Here is an 18,854-nt window from a genome sequence, read left to right as displayed (position 1 = left end):
TTAAAATTAAATAATAAATAGAAATGAATTAAACATCAATTTCAATGGAGTCAAGATCATCAACAGTTATATTATATTTAATAGAAGGGGTGTATGGAAGAAAATACCATAAAAGAGAAAGGTCTTTTCTTACAAGAAAAGCGTCTCTCCAATTTTCAATTAAAGAAATATAATAAGGTAAAATTAAAGTTTTATTTTTAATTAATGAGTTAATAGTAGAAATCATATCGACCATTGTTTCATTAACAGAAATCATTACAGTTTGTATAATAAATTGTAATAAACAAGTAATAAATAAATTTGCTAAAACAAGTGTTATTAATAAAACCGATTTAAAATAAAATTCTTGATTTCCTTTTTTATTATAAAGAATAACTATTAACATATATAATCCTAATAATGTAGTTGTAGTTCCATGATAAAGAAATAAATAAAAATGTCTAATATTATGTAATCCAATACAACTTAACCAAGCACAATGATGGTCATATCTTACCACACATTGATTACAAACTGAACAGTGGTGAGTTCTTGGATATTTTTGTTGATTACAAATATCACAAAATTCAATTAAATTAGAATTATTTACTAAAGAGTGATAATAATTAATTGGAATAATAAATGGTTTAGTTGTATATGATTTAAACCAATGATATAATAAACAATATAATTTATAATGTGACCATAGAAATATAAAAATAACAAATGATATTGAAAATAATTCTTTAACATATTTAAAGATAAAGCTAAAGAAAAGTAAATACATCCCAACTAATAATACTGGAATAAATATTGGAATAAGTCCAACAAAAAATCTAAATTTTTGAATTATCTTATTTTTTGATTGAAGGAATTTAGGTGTTTGTAATGAGTTATTTCCTATTTGTTGTTCTTGTTGGAATCTTTCCATTTAATTAAATTCTAAGTTCTAAATAACTTATTTAATTAATTTCTTTTATAATTTTTGAAAAATATAATTTATTTTAAAGTAAAGCAAATAAAAAAAATGTATTAATTTGAAAATGAAAAAGATTTCTTTATTGGAACTCCATCTGATGGTGTTGTAATACTTTTCTTTTTAAGATGACTTTGGTCAATATCAATTTTACCTGATTTAGAATAAGATCTCTTTTTATAAAGATCAGCCAATGTCCCACTATTTGGTGTTGATGTTTTGATAAGATATCCTTCTTTTTTCTTTGATGAGGTTTCCGATAATCTTAATGATATTCCTATTGCCCCATAACCATCATTAACTTGTTTTTGAAGACTTAATGAATTCTTTCTTGAATTAGAGGTTGACGATGGTTTAGAATGACTTCTTGATCTTTGACATGAACTAGCTGCTGAATGAGAAGTTGATCGAGATAATGAATGAGAGCTTGAATGAGAATAAGTGTCATGTTCATGAATAAACTCTCTTAAAGGAGTTTCATTTAAAGAACATTGTAAACTAAATTCATTAATAACATCTAATAACAATTTTGATTGTATTTGTTGGTCATATTTCTTTGTTAATTCTAATGAATTAATTAAAGAAGAAAAAATTCCAGAACGATAAGAAAGAATAGGAAATGTTGGTATTTGAGATGAAGGAATTAATTTAGGTAATTTTTGGAAATAAAAATGTTGAACTGAATCAAAGTCATTTAATTTTGAAATAAATTTCATAACGTCATCATTTTTAATTGATTTACAATCAATCAAAAACGTTTTCTACAACGTAGTTAGTTTTTAAGAAAATTAGATAATTAATTAAGAAATAATAAAAACAAAAAACAAACAAACTATATAATAACTCAGTTTAATAACTATTATAGCCATTTCTTTTATTAATATTTCAATAACATAAATTGTTAATTTAGAAAGATATAAGTCAATGTTTTTCCAATGAATTTGTTTTAAATCATTAAATAATCCAATAATAATATCTAAAACAATTAAAATAATTAAATTTATTATTTGATAATTATTTACTGCTAAAAAACAAACCAAATTTATTAAATGCATTTCTCCAATCCACTTCATTACAAAGAGGTGTTAATGGAGTATTTTCTTCCATTATAATATCAAATCTTTCATATAATTTAACAATAGAGTCAATATATTTACAAAATATTCTAGTGAGATCATCTTTTTCAGTTAAACCTAACTGGATAATAACACCAAATTCTAAATTTTCGTTTTTTATTTTTTTTAGTAATTCTTTTTTGTAATCAATCTTAATTACATTTAAAACTATAATTAATATGTGTTGAACTTCTATCCATCCTTTATTACTCTTCTTTATTAATTCACAAATTAATTCTGTCATTCTTTTTGAATTTACTTCTTCGGTATAATAATGCATTATTTCTTCTAAATGTTTCTCTTTTGGTGGAATTTCTTCATTTCTTGTCGCTTTTATTAAACTTGTCTCTTCATCACTTTTATTAATACATTTAATCATTTCAATCACTGACATTACTTATTGATTATTTAGTTTATTTGACTAAAAATTATAATGAAAGAATTTGTTAAAAAACTTATGACATCCTTCTAAAAATATATTTATTAATTTTTGTTTTATTTTTATGTTTTTTTTGAAAAAAAAGTAGTTAAAAAAATCTTAAAAATCTTTTCATATCAATAAATGACAACCAATTACAATTTATATTCTAATGAAGTCACAAAACAAAACGAAATGATAAACTCACTTGGTGATATAGCAATTAGAATACACTCTAATGTGAAAGGAATTTCAGATGAACTTAATGTACACTCAGATTTGTTAGATGAAGTTAGTTTTTTTATTTAATTTTTATTGTTTTATTATTAATTTTATTAGATTGATGAAAAAACACCTTTAGTTCATGACCATGTAAAAAAAACACAATCGCGACTTAAAACTCTTTTACTAAGATCAGAAGATAAAGTGAGGTGGTCGTTAATATGTTATTTATGTTGTGTATTGATTATTGTTATATTTCTTGCTATAACGCTATAATCTTTTATTTTGTTATACAAAACGATATTTTAATCATTTTATTTTTTATCTTTTGAATAAGAAAAAAGAAGAAACCCTGTTGTAAAAACTGAACCATTCAATGTCATTTAGATCAAGCGACCTAAAGCTTCAACAACAATGTCAACAACGTCATAGTGAAATTGGTCAATTAAGAGTACAAAAAAGAAATCAAATAATGAACCAAAAAAGAAGGAAAATTGATTTTGAACCAAGAAAAGATGGGTTAATTCCTATTGAAGAGATGCACAACTTATGTTATGAAGTTATTAATGGGAATACAAATTATTTAATGCAATTATTAGAAACACTTAGTAATGATCCTGTACCTTATCAAGTTATTAAATCAACAGGAACAATTAAAACAATTATTAAAAATCTTAAAAGTGATAATAACGATATTGTTTTTTATTCATTATCAATTCTTATTAATTATTCTGCTTTTTCCCTTGAAAATTCAAATGAAATTTGTCAACAAGGAATTTCTTTATATTTTGAATATTTAATTAATTCTAATGATGAACGTATTGTTATGCATCTTCTTTGGTTAATGGCAAATATTGCATCTGATGGTATTGTTCCATCAGAAATTATTATTAATAGTGGAATTATTCAATACTTCCCTTCTGTTTTACAAAGATTTCCAACGTTACGTACTCGAAGTCAAATAATGTGGTTATTTTGTTCATTAGTAAGAAGATCAGAAAATAAACAAATTAATTCTAATTTCATTCAAATAGTAATTCAATTCGCAATGAGTTGTTTTGAATATAGTACAAATGATAATGATGAACTAATTTCTGATGCATGTTGGACACTTCAGTATATTGCATTAATACCGAATCAATTTAAATGTGTTTTAACAAAACAAGTTATTGAAAAAATGTTGTATTGCTGTCGTTCATCAGAAATTAAAATAGCTGTTCCTTCTATAAGGTTTTTTGGTAATTTATTAACCTATGAAGATGAAATTGCTAAACAATTAATTACTCAATTACTTCCAATATTTATTTCCTTAAATGATTCAATGGACCCTTCAATTTTAAAAGAACTATATTATGCTATATCAAATATTACAGCATGTAAAGATATATCTCTACTTCAATTAATTCTTGACAGTAAACTTCTTTATAATATTCCTGGATTAATTATTCAAAGAGATGTCTCAAAAACAGCTCGTGAAGAAATGGAATGGGCATTATCTAATTTCTGTTTTGGAGCTACAAATCAAATGTTACAAATACTTCTTACAAATTGTCCAGCAGTTATTGCAGCATTATTCTCTATTTGTAATGAACAAAATTTACCATCTAAATTATTAATAATAACGTTAAAATCAATAAGAAATGTATGTCGATTTTGTGACGATAATAAAGTTAACATTAATGATGTGGCTGAAGAATTCCAGTTTGAAACTGTATTAGAAGATATTATTATTAATGAACCAGATAAAAGAACAAAAGACTTGGCAACTAATTTATTAGAAAACTATTTTAGAGAACCAGAATTGATGTTATAATTGATTTATGCCAATTTTAATTGGTTTTATAAGGAAGAATAATTAACAAGACAAAAATGAACTAAATGATAAAAAGAAATTAAAAAATTAAAAAAAATAAATTAAACCCTGAACTTAGAAAAATAGAACTTTAAATAAACATTCAATAAATGGCTTCACGTGAAGATTGTGTCTATACTGCTAAACTCGCTGAACAAAGCGAAAGATATGATGAAATGGTTCAATCTATGAAACAAGTTGCAGAAATGGAAGCAGAATTATCTATTGAAGAAAGAAATTTGTTATCAGTCGCTTATAAGAATGTTATTGGAGCTAAAAGAGCTTCATGGAGAATTATTTCTTCTCTTGAACAAAAAGAACAAGCTAAAGGAAACGATAAACATGTTGAAATTATCAAAGGATATAGAGCTAAAATTGAAAAAGAGCTCTCTACTTGTTGTGATGATGTTCTTAAAGTAATTCAAGATAATCTTCTTCCAAAAGCATCTACTGCAGAAAGTAAAGTCTTCTTCAAGAAAATGGAAGGTGACTATTACAGATATTTTGCAGAATTCACTGTTGATGAAAAACGAAAAGAAGTTGCTGACAAATCACTTGCTGCATACACTGAAGCTACTGAAATTTCTAATGCTGAACTTGCTCCAACCCATCCAATTAGACTTGGTCTTGCTCTTAATTTCTCTGTTTTCTATTTTGAAATTATGAATGACGCTGATAAAGCTTGTCAACTTGCTAAACAAGCCTTTGATGATGCTATTGCTAAATTAGATGAAGTTCCAGAAAATATGTATAAGGACTCTACTCTTATTATGCAATTATTAAGAGACAACTTAACGCTCTGGACTTCTGACGCTTGTGATGAAGAATAAGTGAATTAAATGGTTATTTTCGTTTTTGTATTTAAAATTATTTTTAAATCTTATTTTATTTTGATAAGATTATTGTGAAACTTATTTAACGATAGCAAAAATTATTTTTATTAAAATAAGAATAAAACACAATATTCCATATAAAATAAGGGGGAAATGTTTTTGGAGTTTTGAGGAATTGAAAGATCAGATTAAAGGAACTCAAAAGAATTATCAAATATGAGTGAACAGGAGAAAGCGTTAGAAGCCAAAAAGGCTGAAATCCGTGCTCGGATGGAAAAGGAAATGAGAGAAAAAAGAAAAGCTGAAAAAGCAGCTTCCAAAGAAAAAAAAGGAAATGTTAGTGAATTAATTTCTGATATGAAAAAGAAGGTTGCCAACGAGGTTAGAGAAGAAACAGAAAAAGAATGGAAAGCAAAAGTTGAAGAGAAAGTTGTTGAGATTAATAATTTAAAAAATGAAATAAAAAGACAAGAAGAACAAAAGGTATCTTTAGAAAAAGAAAACAATACACAAAAAAATACTATTGAACAAAATTCTATTAATATCACTGAACTAAAGGAAAAACAAAAAGAGTTAATTGAAAGTATTGAAAAAATTAAAAATGAAAAGGAAGTATTGAAAGGAAAAGTTGAAGAATTAGAAAATGAAAAAAATGATATCAAACAAAAAAATGAAGAACAAGAATCAATTATTAAAACACTTTCAGAGGAAAAAGAAAAATTAGAAAAAGAATATTTAGAGGAACAAACTAAAAGAAATAATGAAGAAGCAAATAGAATTAAAGAAATTGAAGAATTAAAGAAACAAATTGAAGAATTTAAAAATCTTCAAAATCAATTCAAAGAAAAAGAAGATAGTTGGGAAAAAGAAAAGAATGATCTTATTATAAAATTCGAAGAAGACAAAAAAATATTTGAATCTGAAAAAACAAAACAAATTATTGATGAAATTCAAAAAGAAGCTGAAGAAGAATTAGATAAAAGGATTACAGAAATAGAAAAGGAAGAAGAAATTAAAAGAGCTCAATTTGAAGCTACCAAAACAGAAGAAATTAAAACAGAAATGATGGACATGTGTATGAAAATGTTGGATGATATGGAAGAACAAACAAGAAATGAAATTTATCAAGAAGTTTTAAATGACATTATGTCAAATGGTTTTGGAGATATTTCTGGTTTGAATGAATCAGACGAAGTTAAAAGCAGTGATGACAGCGATGAAGATTTATCTGAAGAGAGTAAACGTAAAATAGAAGAAGAATTGGAACGGGAGTTAGAAAGAGAACTTGAACAAGAGCAGCATAAAAATGAAGAAAATATAACAGTTAACAAAGAAGAACAAACTAATATTGAGCAAGAAGAACCAAGAGAACTAAATAAAATAAGTGATAATGAAAATACTAAACCTAATCAAGTTACTATAAAAGAATCAGATAATGAAGAGGAACAAAAAGAGTTAGAAAGACAAATCCAACTTCAATTAGAAAAAGAGTTACAGGCTGAGATGGATAAAGAAAAGGAAGAACCTCAAAAAAAAGTTCTTTCTCAAGAAAGTTTAACTACACAACAGGAAGAAAAATTAATTGAACAAAACAATGATATACCTAGAATAACAGAAGGTTCTATGGAACCAACAAAAGACCAACAAACAAAAATATCTGATTCAATCAGTAATTTAGAGTCAGTTGATTCTTCTAAAGAAAAACCAATAACTTCGGAATTACCAACAAAAGAAAGTAATGAGTCAACAACTTTAGAAATAAATAATGAAAATAAAAAACCAACTATAACTCATAGAAATAGTCTTAATAACTTATCAAATATAGAAGAAGATAATTTCGATGAACAAGAAACACAAAAAGATGGCACTCTTCAACAAAGTAAAGTAAATAGAGAAGACACTAAGAGAAGAAAATCTGATAGTGCTAATATTAAAATTGAAATGTCAATACTAGAGTCAGAAGGTGATTTAATTCGAACAGGTATCAGACCAAATAGAAAGACTGGAAGGCAAGCTCCTACTAAGAATTTAATGGAATTTAGAAACTCTTTACCAACTAGTAATGAAGAATCTACTGTTAAAGTAGAATCTCATGAAGAATCAACTGAAGTTAGTAGTGAAGAATCTTCAGTTAAGAAGAGAACCCCAGTTGGTGCAAGGGGTATACCAGGAATGCAAATGGGAGGTATCAGAATGGGAATTCCAGTTGGATTTAATCCTGCTTCTGTTCAATTAAAAGCCACTGGTGGAAGAAGAAAGTCATTTTCTCAACAATTTAAAGAAAAAGTTCAACAACAACCAACAGAACCTCTTGCTATGGTTCAACAACAAGCAGAACAAAAAGCAGAGCAACAACGTCATGAACAAACACAAACTTCAAAAAATGAAAGACTACTCAGAAGAACTGTAAAACAAAATGAAACAAAAGAACAACCTCCTTCAGAACAACTACCTAAGCAAAACACTTTACCACCTAAACCAGCAGCACCAGCTGCTCTTCCACCAAAACATCATCAAAGCCTTAACTCTAAGACAAACTCACAAACACAACACCAAACAACACCAGCCACACCAATGGAACAACCACCAATACCACCAAAACCAGCTCATCTAACAAGTAAAGAAGAAAAGAAGAAAAAGAAAGAAGAAAAGAAAAAAGAAAAAGAAAAGAAAAAATCTAAAAAATAAATCTTTATTTCATTCTTTCGTTTTTATTAATAAGAATTTTGTTTATTTTTTCTTTTGAATTGAAAGAACTTAAAAAAAGGAAATGGTATTTATTGTGTTAATAACCCTTTTCCTATTTGTTAAGGCAGAGATATTTTCATTTTCAGTTTCTTCTACTTCTAGAAAGTTAGTTTCATTAAAAGAATTCTCATATGGAGAAAATGGTGATTTTTATATTGATATAAAAAAAGTTTGTTTCAGTTTTTTTTTGAATAAAAATGTCAAATAAAAATATTTATCCAAAGAATGAATTAGTTGAAGAACAAGACAGTAGTTATACTGGATTTGTATTGTTACCATCAGAATATCCAATTAATGATATTTGTAAAATGACATTGAACGGACAGTTATCAGATGCATCTTCAAAGGGTTATGTATTTTTTCAATTAAAAACACAATCAACACATATAAATGTAAAAAAAGGAACATACAGACTTGTTTATTTTTCATGTGGAGATAAGAAAATAAAAGGATTTAATGCAAAAATTATTCAAGGATATACAAAAGATGGTGTTTATCACTATCTTAGTTATGGTGAATATCCAATGATTGTGATAACAGAATTTTTTGGATTTATTTTATTAGTAGTAATATTATGTGATTTATACTTATTGCATAAACGTGAAATTCATACTATACAAACTCTTATTACAGGGTTTGGCATTATCCTTTTCTTACATCTTTGTTTTGATGTTTTAACATTAAAAGCAACTGACTCTAAAGGAATCTCAAATATTCGATACTTTGACTATATCTTTCGTATAATAGAAACCATGTCATTTTATATAGTTACATTGCTTGTTGCTTCTGGGTGGTCAAGAAAAAGTAAATTCAGTTTTGAACAAAAAAAGATTTTATTATTCTTTATATTTCTTCAAGTCCTTTCAAATATCTTATATCTTATTGCTAAAGAAAATGAATTGGTAAGTACACGTGTAACTTCTGTATTAAGAATGATTGATATTATATGTAGTATTTGTATTCTCTTTCCTTTAATTAAAACGTTAAATTTATTAAAAAAAAATACTGGTACAGAAGTAAAAACATTAAAACAATATCAAAGATTTAGTAGATGTTATTCAATATTACTTACTATTGCTTATTTTAAAATATTACTTGCATATATTAATGATATTGCTTCAACAAGAGAATTTGATTTTATTTATTTATCTGTTGATAAAGCTCTTTATATTATTTACTCAATTTATTTAATGATTGCTTTTAGACCTAAAAAAGTTATTTCATTATCCAATGAACCAAAAGAATTAACGACAGAAAATTCTTTCGATGAAACTAAACAAGAAATTTCTAAAAATACAAAAAGTTATCAACAAGAAGTGTCATTAACTTCTTTTCCTACTGAAATATCTCAAAATGAAGAGATAAAAAGTGTAGTTTTAGTTGATAATAATAAAAATCAAGAAGATAAACATTCAACCACTAGTAATAAAAATGATATTGTTGTTGAGCTTGAATAAATTTACTCTTCTAACTCATTTTAACTCATTTTGTTTTTTAAATTGTTTTGACATTTAGTATAATATTTTTGCATTTGTAACAAAATATTATGGAACACAATTTAAAACGGAATATGTTCCACTCATTTTTTCTCTTTCTTAATACTATTTTGTGTTAGAAATTGTATTTTTACGAAGAAAAAAAAATATTACAATCATTTTATTTTTGAAAGATTAAACCGAAATATATTCTAGTATTTTTTTCTATTTATTAATAGTTTCTTTATTTGACGTTTCTATTCGTGGAGACGCGTGAATTACAAAGAACGAAAAGGAATCCTATAATTGGTATTTAAAGGAACTTATAAATATAATAAATTAAATTTACAATGTCTATACCAACAAAATCAGAATGGGTTCAAGCAGGAGGTCATGGTGGAAGTCACCAGTTAGTTCCAAAAGGTAAATATTTGCTTAAGCCTTGTCTTGCTCCAAGGGTTTGTTTTTTATTTTTATAAATAATATTCAATTTTAGTTGAAAACAAAAAATATGCTAATTTACTGTTTTCATTTGCATTTCCCTCTTTTTATAAAGAGAACAAAACCTAAAGAAAAGCAAAAATAAAATTGAAAAATAAATTTGTGAGAAATTGATAATTAATATTTTTAGGAAAAGGCTTTTTATTTAAAAGTTCAAAATGATAAAGAGTGGAGTAAAAGTGAAATTATTCCAAAGTTTTATGGAATTGAAGAACATGATTTTGGTTATGGAGAATTTGAATTTATTAAAATGGAAAATTTAATGAATCAAGTTAAAAAACCATTTGTTTTAGATTTAAAAATTGGTACACAAACCTGGGATCCAGAAACTTCTTCTAAAAAAATGAAAAAAAGATTGATTGTTGATTCAACATCTACTACTACCTCACTTGGTGTTCGGTTTAGTGGAATGAGACGTAACATCACTGACAAACCTATTTTATATTCAAGGTATTTGTGTACAAATGAAGTTAATACCAGAGATTCATTAAAAGAATATATTAAATTATATTTCTTTGATGGAGAAAAGTATAGAAATGATCTTCTCCCTTACTTTATTCAAAGCACTAATAAAATGATTGATGTAATGAATAAAAAACAGTTTAAGATGTTCTCTGCTTCTGTTCTTTTTGTTTATGATGGTGCTAGTAAATTTGAAGACCAAAAACATGCATGTAAAATTATTGACTTTGCTCATGCTTGGGATGTTACAGAAGAAGAGTGTAATGTAGACGATGGGTTTGTTACTGGTCTTACAACTTTAAATACAATGTTAGAAGAATTACATAGTGAATTTAACTTATTGTAAATTTTATTAAAAATAAAAACTTCTTTTTCTTTTTATTAATTTACTTATTAAATAAGTTACTTGGTTTCTTTTATAAGGGGGTTGTTAATATTCATTAAGTTATTTATTAAGTTCTAATTTAATAGATAATTTTAACAGAAAATTTGTTATATTTTTTTTCCTTAATTTATCCCATTTTTAATTTAGAAAAAGTATGTTTATATTATTTTATACACGAAATATGTTAAAAAAATTTAACACTTAGGTTGTAATGTCAATTAAAGTTATTACTAATAACAATTATACTACTATTTTTTACTAAAACCTTAAATGTGTTTTTAGTTTGTATAATAGAGAAACTGTGACTAAAAAATTAATCAAAAATTATAACTCAGATTGGCATATATATTCTAATTTTCTTTATTTCCAAATTAAATTATTTTATTGTGTTTGTTATTAATTAAAATTTTTAGATAAAATAAAGATAAAGAATATTAATACTATTTCAAAGGAATAAAAAATATTATTAAAATTAATTTAATTAAAGGTGTTTGTTAAATTAAACTCTTTTTAGAAAGTTTTTTAATATATGAATTATTTTTATAACGAATTCAAAGAAGTATTGAAGTATTCTCAAAATCTCAGTTCAAAGCGCTGTTGAAATAAAGTTATATTGTAAATTATAATATTTATATATTAATAATTAAAATAAGGATATTTAACAATGTATAATATAACTATTATTATTATTAAAATGATAATAGTTTTTAAATCTTTTAAGAAATAAAATAAACTTGAAAGTAAATTACTCTTCTAACTTTTTTTTTGATTCAAGAATGACTCTACCTTCTTTCATCCAATATTTTTCTTCAGGGTGATTAGCTTTTTTCCACTCAGGGTATTTAGCAGAAGCCTTTCTTAAATCTTCTACACAATCAGCTACCATTGTTTTTGTTGCTTTATTTACACACCAATGAGGGATCCATCCATTCCAAGCATTCCAACTAAAGAAACTTAATTTAGTACCATCTGGAGTTTTTTCTATTATATAACCAGTTTTAAGACTCTTTGCACGAATAAAATCTTTTTCAACTGGTGCTTTTTCATGTTCAACTGAATGGTTAATAATAATAAATAATGATTTGTCTTCATTAAACCACCAAGACCTCATGTTGACCCAATCACGGTTCTTTATAGTGAATGGCATTTTAACACTATAATATCCTATTTCAGTATTTTCATCAATTTGTTCAATTAATCTTTCTGATTTCATAGATGTATCCCATTCTGTTCTATATGCTGGATCTTGTACAACATCATGAAGTACTTCAGCAGGAATATCATGTAGTGCCATAGTTTTTAATTTGACTTGAAGGATTTCTTCATTTTCTGCCTATGAACATAAATATTAATACGAAGAATTTTTCATATCAAAAATAACAAACATCTCTAAATAACACTTTCGTTCCATTTTTGTCTTGTTTCACTTTCCATCCCTCATCATCATCAAGTATCTTTTTAAATTCCATAAAATCTTCTAATGAAGGGACAGGATATTTTGGATTATTTGTTAGTGTATACACATCCCCGTATAATTGAACCATCCAATCACTCATCCCTTATTTAACTTGAGTACTGTTTTCTAGTTCATGAAAGGGATAGGTTATTTATCTTTCACTCTTGGTGAGTTTTTTCGTCTTTTTTCATTATATCATTTCATTTAAAAAATTTTTTTGTTATTAAAAACAAAAAAATAATATAAAAAAATCATAAAATATTGAAATAATCTAAACAAAAGATTTAATTTAATGACGAGTAAAGGAATAAACCTTATAGGGAAAAGTATTTTGAATGAAGAGACAAAAAGTGCCTTTAATGAAAATGGAAAACAGTGGCAAGTTGAATGTCCAATGTATTTTTATCGTCATTCTTGTGACTTATCTAAACAAGTCATTCAATTAAATAAACACAAATTATTATTTAATGGAGGAGAAATTGATGTTGATGAAATTACTAAATTTGTTATTGAAAAGAAAACAAATGCCATCATCCTTCAAATTCATTGTAAAGACTCTGATGATAATGCATTTTTTTTAATACAACAAGATTCAAAACCATTTATTGACGGATTAAAACAGGTTGGATTAACTGAAAAACGAAGGGCACGTTATGACTCATCTCCAGGAAGTTTCACAGAAAAGGTTGACAGTTATCTTAAACAATTAGAAAATGAAACAAAAGGAAAAAGAGGGAAAGTTGGAATTGAAGGTACTACAACACCTCATAAAGAGACAGTTCAAACAGCTTTAAATGAGTATAAGCATCAAATACCAAAACAACGAAAAGGAATAAAAACTAAAATAGAAAAGAAAGAATTAACAACAGAATGTATTGACCTTGTTGAAGAAGAAGAAGAAGAAATTGATTTGACTTTGCACAATGATTCTAAAAAACCACAACCAACAATTAGTCTAAGAAGAATTACTAGAAAACTATCAAAGGAAATTGATGATAGAGAAGGGGTTGAACTTTTTAGATATAACTCAATTGCTATTTGTGATGTAGATCTAAAACGTGTTAGAGGAGATATGTTAAATGATATTGTCATTAATTTTTATATTGAATTTCTTCAAAACGAACTACAACAAAAACAGTACTACTTTTGTAATTCATATTTCTGCAGAAAATTAGAAAGTGGTAATTTTGATGAATTAGTTCGATGGGTGAAAGAAGACTGGTTCCAAAAGAAGTTTATTTTTATTCCTCAGTATCAAGGAGATGGAAAATCAGGTCATTGGTATTTATTTATAGTTTGCTGTCAACTGTATAAAAAAAGTGAAGAAAAATCTAAAAAATCAAAAGAAAAAATACAGTATAAAAATAATAATAATATTTTTGAACATGATCCTTGCATTCTTGCTATTGACAGTATGCCACAAAATGAATCAAGAGCCGGAATTATCAAAAAATTAAAGAGGTTTATTGCTTCGTTATCTAAAGAAGGAACTCGCCAATTAGATAAATTTGTGGTTAAAGCTCCTCGTCAACGAAATACCATTGATTGTGGTGTATTTATGTTATACTTTATTGATAAAATTGCAAGAACAAATCCCACTACATTATCCGATTTAGAAAACTGTTTGTTATTAAAAGAAGCACTAAACTTTAGAGAAGTTATTGAAGATGCATTGACAATAGCTTCTGTAACACAATAATTGTATTATTTTTTGTTATTTATTACAATAGTCTAAATTAAAAAAGTTTTCAATTTCAAAAGATTGAATCTCCTTGTTATAACATCTCTTCTACATGAAAAGACAAGATTATTTAAGAAAAATAACTTTAATAGAATAATGACTTATACCAATGGAACAACGTAGTATTCAAATTCAGCTTGAGTGTATTGACAAAAAACCAATTAAATTATTTGATAAGTTTCCTAAAACCATTGTAGAAGCTTTAATGTGTAATCAATTTATTAAAGAACCTGCACTAACACTTAAAGATGATAATAAAACTACTATTTCTTGGAAATCATTGATTGGGTCATCTTTTCAATGTGCATACTCATTAATGGACATTAAACATCGATATCCAGTTCGTTCAGAAAAATCAGTTATTTTGTGTATGAATAATTGTAAAGAATCATTTGAAATTTGTTATGGGTGTTTTCTTTGTGGACTCATTCCAATATTTATATCACCAAGAGTTTCAATAGTAGAGATAAATAAAGTAATCCAAACAAGTAAAGTCATAGTATGTTTTTTTGATTATCATCAAAAAAATAAATTTGAAAGAATTCAATCTGATTATGATACTAAAATGGTTGTTGTAGGAACAAAAAAAACTTCGAATCCAACGATTCAATCATATTTAGATTTTATTCGACTGAAAGAAGAAAATGCTGAAATTCAACAACAAAAACAAAAAGAGATACAAATAATTATTGAAAATACAAAACCAGAAGATATTTGTGAAGTTGTTTACATTCCAAATGAAGAAGGGGGATTGAAAGGAGTAATATGGAGTCATAATAATATTATTTGTGAATGTTATTACCTAAATGAACTCTTTCTATTTGGTGAGAAAGAACGTTATTTACATTTCCTATCAAACAGTTTCTTTTTTGAAAGGATTATGACATTTTACATAGCATTAATATTTCGATTTCATATTTTTATTGGAACGCCTGAACTAATGAGGAAAAATGCAAATGGATTGTTTATTTTAATGAAAAAAGTTTATCCAACAATTATTTTAGGAATTCCTCGAATATATGAAAAAATTATTGAAAAGATGAAACAAAAGAAAGGAAGTTTGAATGAATGGGCAATGAAAAATGCTCTAAATGGAAGTTCTCAATTAGAAGATGATGACCATAAACAAAAAAGGTATAGATTTGCTATAAAGATTCTAAAAAGAAATCTTAAAAAGATTGGACTCCACAAAACTCGAATTTTGCTTAATGCTATCAATCCTTTAACAATAGATATGATAAATGAATTACATGAAATAGGGTTATCAGTTTATGATGGTTTATGTCTTCCAGAAACAACAGGATATTGTTGTATCAACAGAAAGAAATGTTATTGTTTACATTCTCTTGGATCAAGCTTAAGCGAAGATATTTCTATAAAAATTGTTCAGGGAAGAATTACTATTGAAGGGCCAATTGTTGCATGTGGCTATACTGAACAAACACTAAATAAAGGTTGGTTCACAGAAACAACATTTTCTAGTATTTTTAAAGGAAGGATAGAAAAAAAAGAACATAACGATTTTATTTCTGTAGAACAGACATTAATTCCATTGATTATTACAAAAACAGGAGAATGGGTATATCCATTACCAATTGAAGAACAATTGAATACAATTACAACAGTTCATTGCTCAATGGTTGTTGGTAATAATGAAAAGTTTATTGGTTGTGTTTTATTCACAACACCACAAGAAGTAGAAACAGAACTAAAAGAAAGAAAGCTCCTTCACAAGAAAATATTGGAAAAGACCCATTCTATGGTGCTTTCCTTAAAGAACGAATAGAAAAAATTAATATGAATTTATCAAAAAGTAATAAACTTAAACGGTTTGTTGTATTAATTGATTCAACTGTAGAACCACCATTAAGTGATGAACAACGTCAACAATTATTAAATAAATATTCGCATCATATAGGACTATTATTCAAGTCAATAAATTAGAAAATTAAATATGAATAATTTTGGTTTTATCACAACTACGAAACTGTTACTGAAGCAATAATAAAATTGAATTACAAGATACTTTCTCATCAAACGAAAATAATTAAAGATCTTTACAATCAAAGAAAGCAATAACGAATAAAAGATTTTATAAACTATTTGTTAAGGTATATATATACAGTTTTATCTTCCTATTGCTCTGTTTCATTTTCTCTAAGTAATGAATATACACTAATAACTTTTGTATCTTTTGGATATTCCAGAGCAAATTCATCAAAATACCCCCAATTTCCACCACAATAATTTGTTGAAGGTAATTGTTTAATTTCGTCTATGATTGGTGATTTTCTTCGTTCAAGTGTTGCTTGATATCGAGGTATTAAATATCTTTTAATCAACTTTGAAGTCATTGACTTTGACGATACTAATTTCTTTGAAGCCTAAAAGATTAATGTGTTTATATTCTCAACATAATGATTTATATAATGAATTCAATAATTATTTTTTATTCTCATAAAAAAATCTGTGTAAAAGAGTTTTTAAACAAAAACAAACAATTGGGGTTACTGATGTAAAATATTCATTCCAATGATCAACAACCTCAAAATAACGATCTTTTGAATCAAAATCAAATTCCCTTGGAATAACTAAATCCTCAACTCTAATAATCTGATTTGCTCTTGTCACAGAATACCACCACCTAGTTGATCTTGGTGGAATAGTTAATGTAACTGTCCACACATGGTTTGTGTTCCAACTCATTTTTCTAATTAATTAATTTTTTTTATCTTCTAAAACAATATTTTTCAAACTTACTCATTCCATTATCAAAGTTCACAATAAGTTCTTCTCCATATTGTGTTATATAATGAATTGATAATGATAGCGTAATTATATGTTCCATGGTGTGTTAATATAAGTCACTTGATTTTGGTCTTTTCAAGTATAAGTACTAAACATGAAGTACTTTTACAAAGACCTTCACTATATTTAGTAATCATTTTCAAAAACTTAAATTTGAATTAATTTTTAGGGTTTTTTATTAACAGTTAACTTTGTTTCCTTCTGTTCTAGCTGACAAGAATCTTAGATATTTTCTTCGTATCTTTCAGTTTTGTCTTCTTTTTTTATTTTCAACAAAATATCAATTCAAAAAATCATTGAATTTCTTTTAATCACTAAACTTTATAAAAGTGAAAGGAAAATACGAGATTGTTCTTCTTTTCATTTCTCCTAGATTTATGGGTCATAAAGAAATATTTAATCCAGGTTTTTCCTTTTAAAGAAAGTTACTCTTATACAAAATGGATCCTTATTGTTATCGTATTTGTCAATTTTATACCTGTGTTAAAGTAACAAATTTGAATAAAACAATCACCCCACTAAAATTAATGAATTTATTTGAACACTGTGGAGATATTGTATCTATCAGAATATCGTTTGTTTTTTTTCCTGTTATCTCTTTTTTATCACTTATAATTAATATAATCTAACTACAATAGAAAGTTATTAAATGGAAATAAATGGGCAATTATCGATTTTGGAGAATCAAAAGCAGTTGAACTTGCTGAGTTATTGTCTGGTTCAATGTTTGAAGATAGATTAATTAATGTATATGGTTGTACTTTAGGAAAAAATGATTTTGACAACACAGAAGACTTTTACTTTGGCAGAAGTTTACCACTATCAACTAAAGAAAAAAATACTCTTAGTGGTACTTCTATTCGTGTTGAATCAGATGGAAATTCTTATTTTATAAACACCTCAAATCATCTCACAAAAGGAAAGAAGTATTTATCTTGTGATAATTTTAAAATTATTTTTAATACTGAAACTGGTATGCTAGAATTACTTGAGGACTTAGAAGAAATGGGGCGTAATAGGCATAAAGAGTTTGAATCTAAACGAACAAAAAGCTTTGATGAGAATTCGATAAATGAAGAAATTTTTAATGACGATATTTTGAACTCTCAATATGAACAGAATTTTGAATTATTAAAAGAAGAGATGAATACATTAGATTGGTGGAGTAATATTGAATTTCCTATTCCTTCTTGTTTTCGTGTGAACAAGTCTTAAATTAAAAGTACTTTTAATTAGTGTATTTGTAATATTGTTTATTCAATTAAAATAATTGAATAAGTCAATCCTTTTAACTCTCAAAATTAAAAACTTTTAAACTTTAAAAAAAGTTAAATCTTGTCATTCTTTAAAAAGAGATCTAACCAACAGAAAACTCAAAAACAATAAAAAATCAAACATGTCTAATAGATGTCCAATATGTAATAAATTTGCTTATGCCGCTGAGTCTTGTAACATTAACGGTACTTTTTATCATAAATCCTGTATGAAATGTAAGGAATGTCATTGTAACCTTTCTATTTCAAGTTATAAACTGTTGAAAGGAACAAACGAGATTTATTGTTCTGTCCATCTTCCTCAACCAAAAAATCTTCAAGCAGCTACAACCATAGAAACAATGACAGCTAAACAATGTCATAGGCCAGAACTTGTAAATAATAATATTCAAGGTGGTGCTGAACAACGAAGAAACCTCCAAGCAACTGATACTCTTGACATTCAATCAGCTCAACGAACTAAAGGGGTATTAGTAAACAGTCAAGTTCGTGGATGTTTTGAACAAAGAACAAATACGGCAAATTGGGAATTGCAGATGTTATGCCATTGCACAATCAAAGTCATCCCAATCACTTGTTATGGTCAAGTCCATGGTGGATCAGATCAAA

General features: G+C 26.2%; 14 protein-coding genes across 14 annotated transcripts in view, besides 23 other annotated features; 10 read left to right on the top strand and 4 right to left on the bottom strand.

Moving 5' to 3' along the window:
- Positions 1-20: part of a sequence feature (AT_rich) that runs on past the window's edge.
- An 8-nt stretch (positions 21-28) lies between these two features.
- On the bottom strand, positions 29-910 carry EDI_070550 (zinc finger protein DHHC domain containing protein, putative; the record flags this gene model as incomplete). Its single annotated transcript, XM_001739219.1, has 1 exon — positions 29-910. One exon carries the CDS (start codon positions 908-910, stop codon positions 29-31), a length of 882 nt encoding a protein of 293 aa, XP_001739271.1.
- Positions 179-206: a sequence feature (AT_rich).
- A 19-nt stretch (positions 911-929) lies between the features above and the next one.
- Positions 930-1,018: a sequence feature (AT_rich).
- EDI_070540 (uncharacterized protein) lies at positions 1,012-2,464 on the bottom strand (the record flags this gene model as incomplete). The annotated part of the gene is made up of 3 exons (XM_001739218.1): positions 1,012-1,716; positions 1,789-1,931; positions 1,993-2,464. 3 exons carry the CDS (start codon positions 2,462-2,464, stop codon positions 1,012-1,014), a joined length of 1,320 nt encoding a protein of 439 aa, XP_001739270.1.
- Positions 1,921-1,976: a sequence feature (AT_rich).
- A 75-nt stretch (positions 2,465-2,539) lies between the features above and the next one.
- Positions 2,540-2,616: a sequence feature (AT_rich).
- Positions 2,617-2,632: 16 nt separating this feature from the next.
- Positions 2,633-2,986, top strand: EDI_070530 (uncharacterized protein; the record flags this gene model as incomplete). The annotated part of the gene is made up of 2 exons (XM_001739217.1): positions 2,633-2,783; positions 2,850-2,986. The coding sequence occupies 2 exons, from the start codon at positions 2,633-2,635 to the stop codon at positions 2,984-2,986; spliced, it is 288 nt and encodes a 95-aa protein (XP_001739269.1).
- Positions 2,785-2,826: a sequence feature (AT_rich).
- A 100-nt stretch (positions 2,987-3,086) lies between the features above and the next one.
- EDI_070520 (importin subunit alpha-7, putative) lies at positions 3,087-4,523 on the top strand (the record flags this gene model as incomplete). Its single annotated transcript, XM_001739216.1, has 1 exon — positions 3,087-4,523. One exon carries the CDS (start codon positions 3,087-3,089, stop codon positions 4,521-4,523), a length of 1,437 nt encoding a protein of 478 aa, XP_001739268.1.
- A 68-nt stretch (positions 4,524-4,591) lies between these two features.
- Positions 4,592-4,629: a sequence feature (AT_rich).
- Positions 4,630-4,672: 43 nt separating this feature from the next.
- EDI_070510 (14-3-3 protein) lies at positions 4,673-5,392 on the top strand (the record flags this gene model as incomplete). Its single annotated transcript, XM_001739215.1, has 1 exon — positions 4,673-5,392. One exon carries the CDS (start codon positions 4,673-4,675, stop codon positions 5,390-5,392), a length of 720 nt encoding a protein of 239 aa, XP_001739267.1.
- Positions 5,393-5,420: 28 nt separating this feature from the next.
- Positions 5,421-5,454: a sequence feature (AT_rich).
- A 34-nt stretch (positions 5,455-5,488) lies between these two features.
- Positions 5,489-5,519: a sequence feature (AT_rich).
- A 92-nt stretch (positions 5,520-5,611) lies between these two features.
- Positions 5,612-8,083, top strand: EDI_070500 (Filamin-A-interacting protein, putative; the record flags this gene model as incomplete). Its single annotated transcript, XM_001739214.1, has 1 exon — positions 5,612-8,083. One exon carries the CDS (start codon positions 5,612-5,614, stop codon positions 8,081-8,083), a length of 2,472 nt encoding a protein of 823 aa, XP_001739266.1.
- Positions 5,834-5,861: a sequence feature (AT_rich).
- Positions 5,950-6,129: a microsatellite.
- Positions 8,011-8,069: a microsatellite.
- A 257-nt stretch (positions 8,084-8,340) lies between the features above and the next one.
- Positions 8,341-9,600, top strand: EDI_070490 (protein GPR107 precursor, putative; the record flags this gene model as incomplete). Its single annotated transcript, XM_001739213.1, has 1 exon — positions 8,341-9,600. One exon carries the CDS (start codon positions 8,341-8,343, stop codon positions 9,598-9,600), a length of 1,260 nt encoding a protein of 419 aa, XP_001739265.1.
- Positions 9,127-9,148: a sequence feature (AT_rich).
- A 341-nt stretch (positions 9,601-9,941) lies between the features above and the next one.
- Positions 9,942-9,966: a sequence feature (AT_rich).
- A 2-nt stretch (positions 9,967-9,968) lies between these two features.
- EDI_070480 (inositol polyphosphate multikinase, putative) lies at positions 9,969-10,927 on the top strand (the record flags this gene model as incomplete). The annotated part of the gene is made up of 2 exons (XM_001739212.1): positions 9,969-10,076; positions 10,250-10,927. The coding sequence occupies 2 exons, from the start codon at positions 9,969-9,971 to the stop codon at positions 10,925-10,927; spliced, it is 786 nt and encodes a 261-aa protein (XP_001739264.1).
- Positions 10,082-10,113: a sequence feature (AT_rich).
- Positions 10,925-10,982: a sequence feature (AT_rich).
- A 352-nt stretch (positions 10,983-11,334) lies between these two features.
- Positions 11,335-11,452: a sequence feature (AT_rich).
- Positions 11,453-11,484: 32 nt separating this feature from the next.
- Positions 11,485-11,512: a sequence feature (AT_rich).
- A 54-nt stretch (positions 11,513-11,566) lies between these two features.
- Positions 11,567-11,699: a sequence feature (AT_rich).
- Positions 11,700-11,711: 12 nt separating this feature from the next.
- Positions 11,712-12,522, bottom strand: EDI_070470 (phosphatidylcholine transfer protein, putative; the record flags this gene model as incomplete). The annotated part of the gene is made up of 2 exons (XM_001739211.1): positions 11,712-12,299; positions 12,352-12,522. The coding sequence occupies 2 exons, from the start codon at positions 12,520-12,522 to the stop codon at positions 11,712-11,714; spliced, it is 759 nt and encodes a 252-aa protein (XP_001739263.1).
- A 102-nt stretch (positions 12,523-12,624) lies between these two features.
- Positions 12,625-12,716: a sequence feature (AT_rich).
- Positions 12,715-14,121, top strand: EDI_070460 (sentrin/sumo-specific protease, putative; the record flags this gene model as incomplete). Its single annotated transcript, XM_001739210.1, has 1 exon — positions 12,715-14,121. The coding sequence occupies one exon, from the start codon at positions 12,715-12,717 to the stop codon at positions 14,119-14,121; it is 1,407 nt and encodes a 468-aa protein (XP_001739262.1).
- Positions 13,780-13,803: a sequence feature (AT_rich).
- A 151-nt stretch (positions 14,122-14,272) lies between the features above and the next one.
- On the top strand, positions 14,273-16,107 carry EDI_070450 (AMP dependent ligase/synthetase, putative; the record flags this gene model as incomplete). Its single annotated transcript, XM_001739209.1, has 2 exons — positions 14,273-15,822; positions 15,864-16,107. 2 exons carry the CDS (start codon positions 14,273-14,275, stop codon positions 16,105-16,107), a joined length of 1,794 nt encoding a protein of 597 aa, XP_001739261.1.
- A 191-nt stretch (positions 16,108-16,298) lies between these two features.
- On the bottom strand, positions 16,299-17,011 carry EDI_070440 (uncharacterized protein; the record flags this gene model as incomplete). Its single annotated transcript, XM_001739208.1, has 3 exons — positions 16,299-16,547; positions 16,663-16,873; positions 16,920-17,011. The coding sequence occupies 3 exons, from the start codon at positions 17,009-17,011 to the stop codon at positions 16,299-16,301; spliced, it is 552 nt and encodes a 183-aa protein (XP_001739260.1).
- Positions 16,875-16,895: a sequence feature (AT_rich).
- A 400-nt stretch (positions 17,012-17,411) lies between the features above and the next one.
- On the top strand, positions 17,412-18,186 carry EDI_070430 (uncharacterized protein; the record flags this gene model as incomplete). The annotated part of the gene is made up of 2 exons (XM_001739207.1): positions 17,412-17,545; positions 17,610-18,186. The coding sequence occupies 2 exons, from the start codon at positions 17,412-17,414 to the stop codon at positions 18,184-18,186; spliced, it is 711 nt and encodes a 236-aa protein (XP_001739259.1).
- Positions 17,912-17,935: a sequence feature (AT_rich).
- Positions 18,187-18,367: 181 nt separating the features above from the next.
- The window catches only part of EDI_070320 (uncharacterized protein), a gene marked incomplete at both ends in the record, with an annotated part of 774 nt that continues 287 nt past the window's right edge, over positions 18,368-18,854 (top strand). The window contains one exon of the mRNA XM_001733421.1: positions 18,368-18,854. This exon is cut by the window's right edge and continues 287 nt beyond it. Coding sequence (XP_001733473.1) covers positions 18,368-18,854 — 487 coding nt within the window.

Source organism: Entamoeba dispar, genomic scaffold (genome assembly GCF_000209125.1).
Source record: "Entamoeba dispar SAW760 scf_1105229462071 genomic scaffold, whole genome shotgun sequence".
NCBI lineage: Eukaryota > Evosea > Mastigamoebida > Endamoebidae > Entamoeba > Entamoeba dispar.
This window is presented reverse-complemented; position numbering and strand designations above follow the sequence as displayed.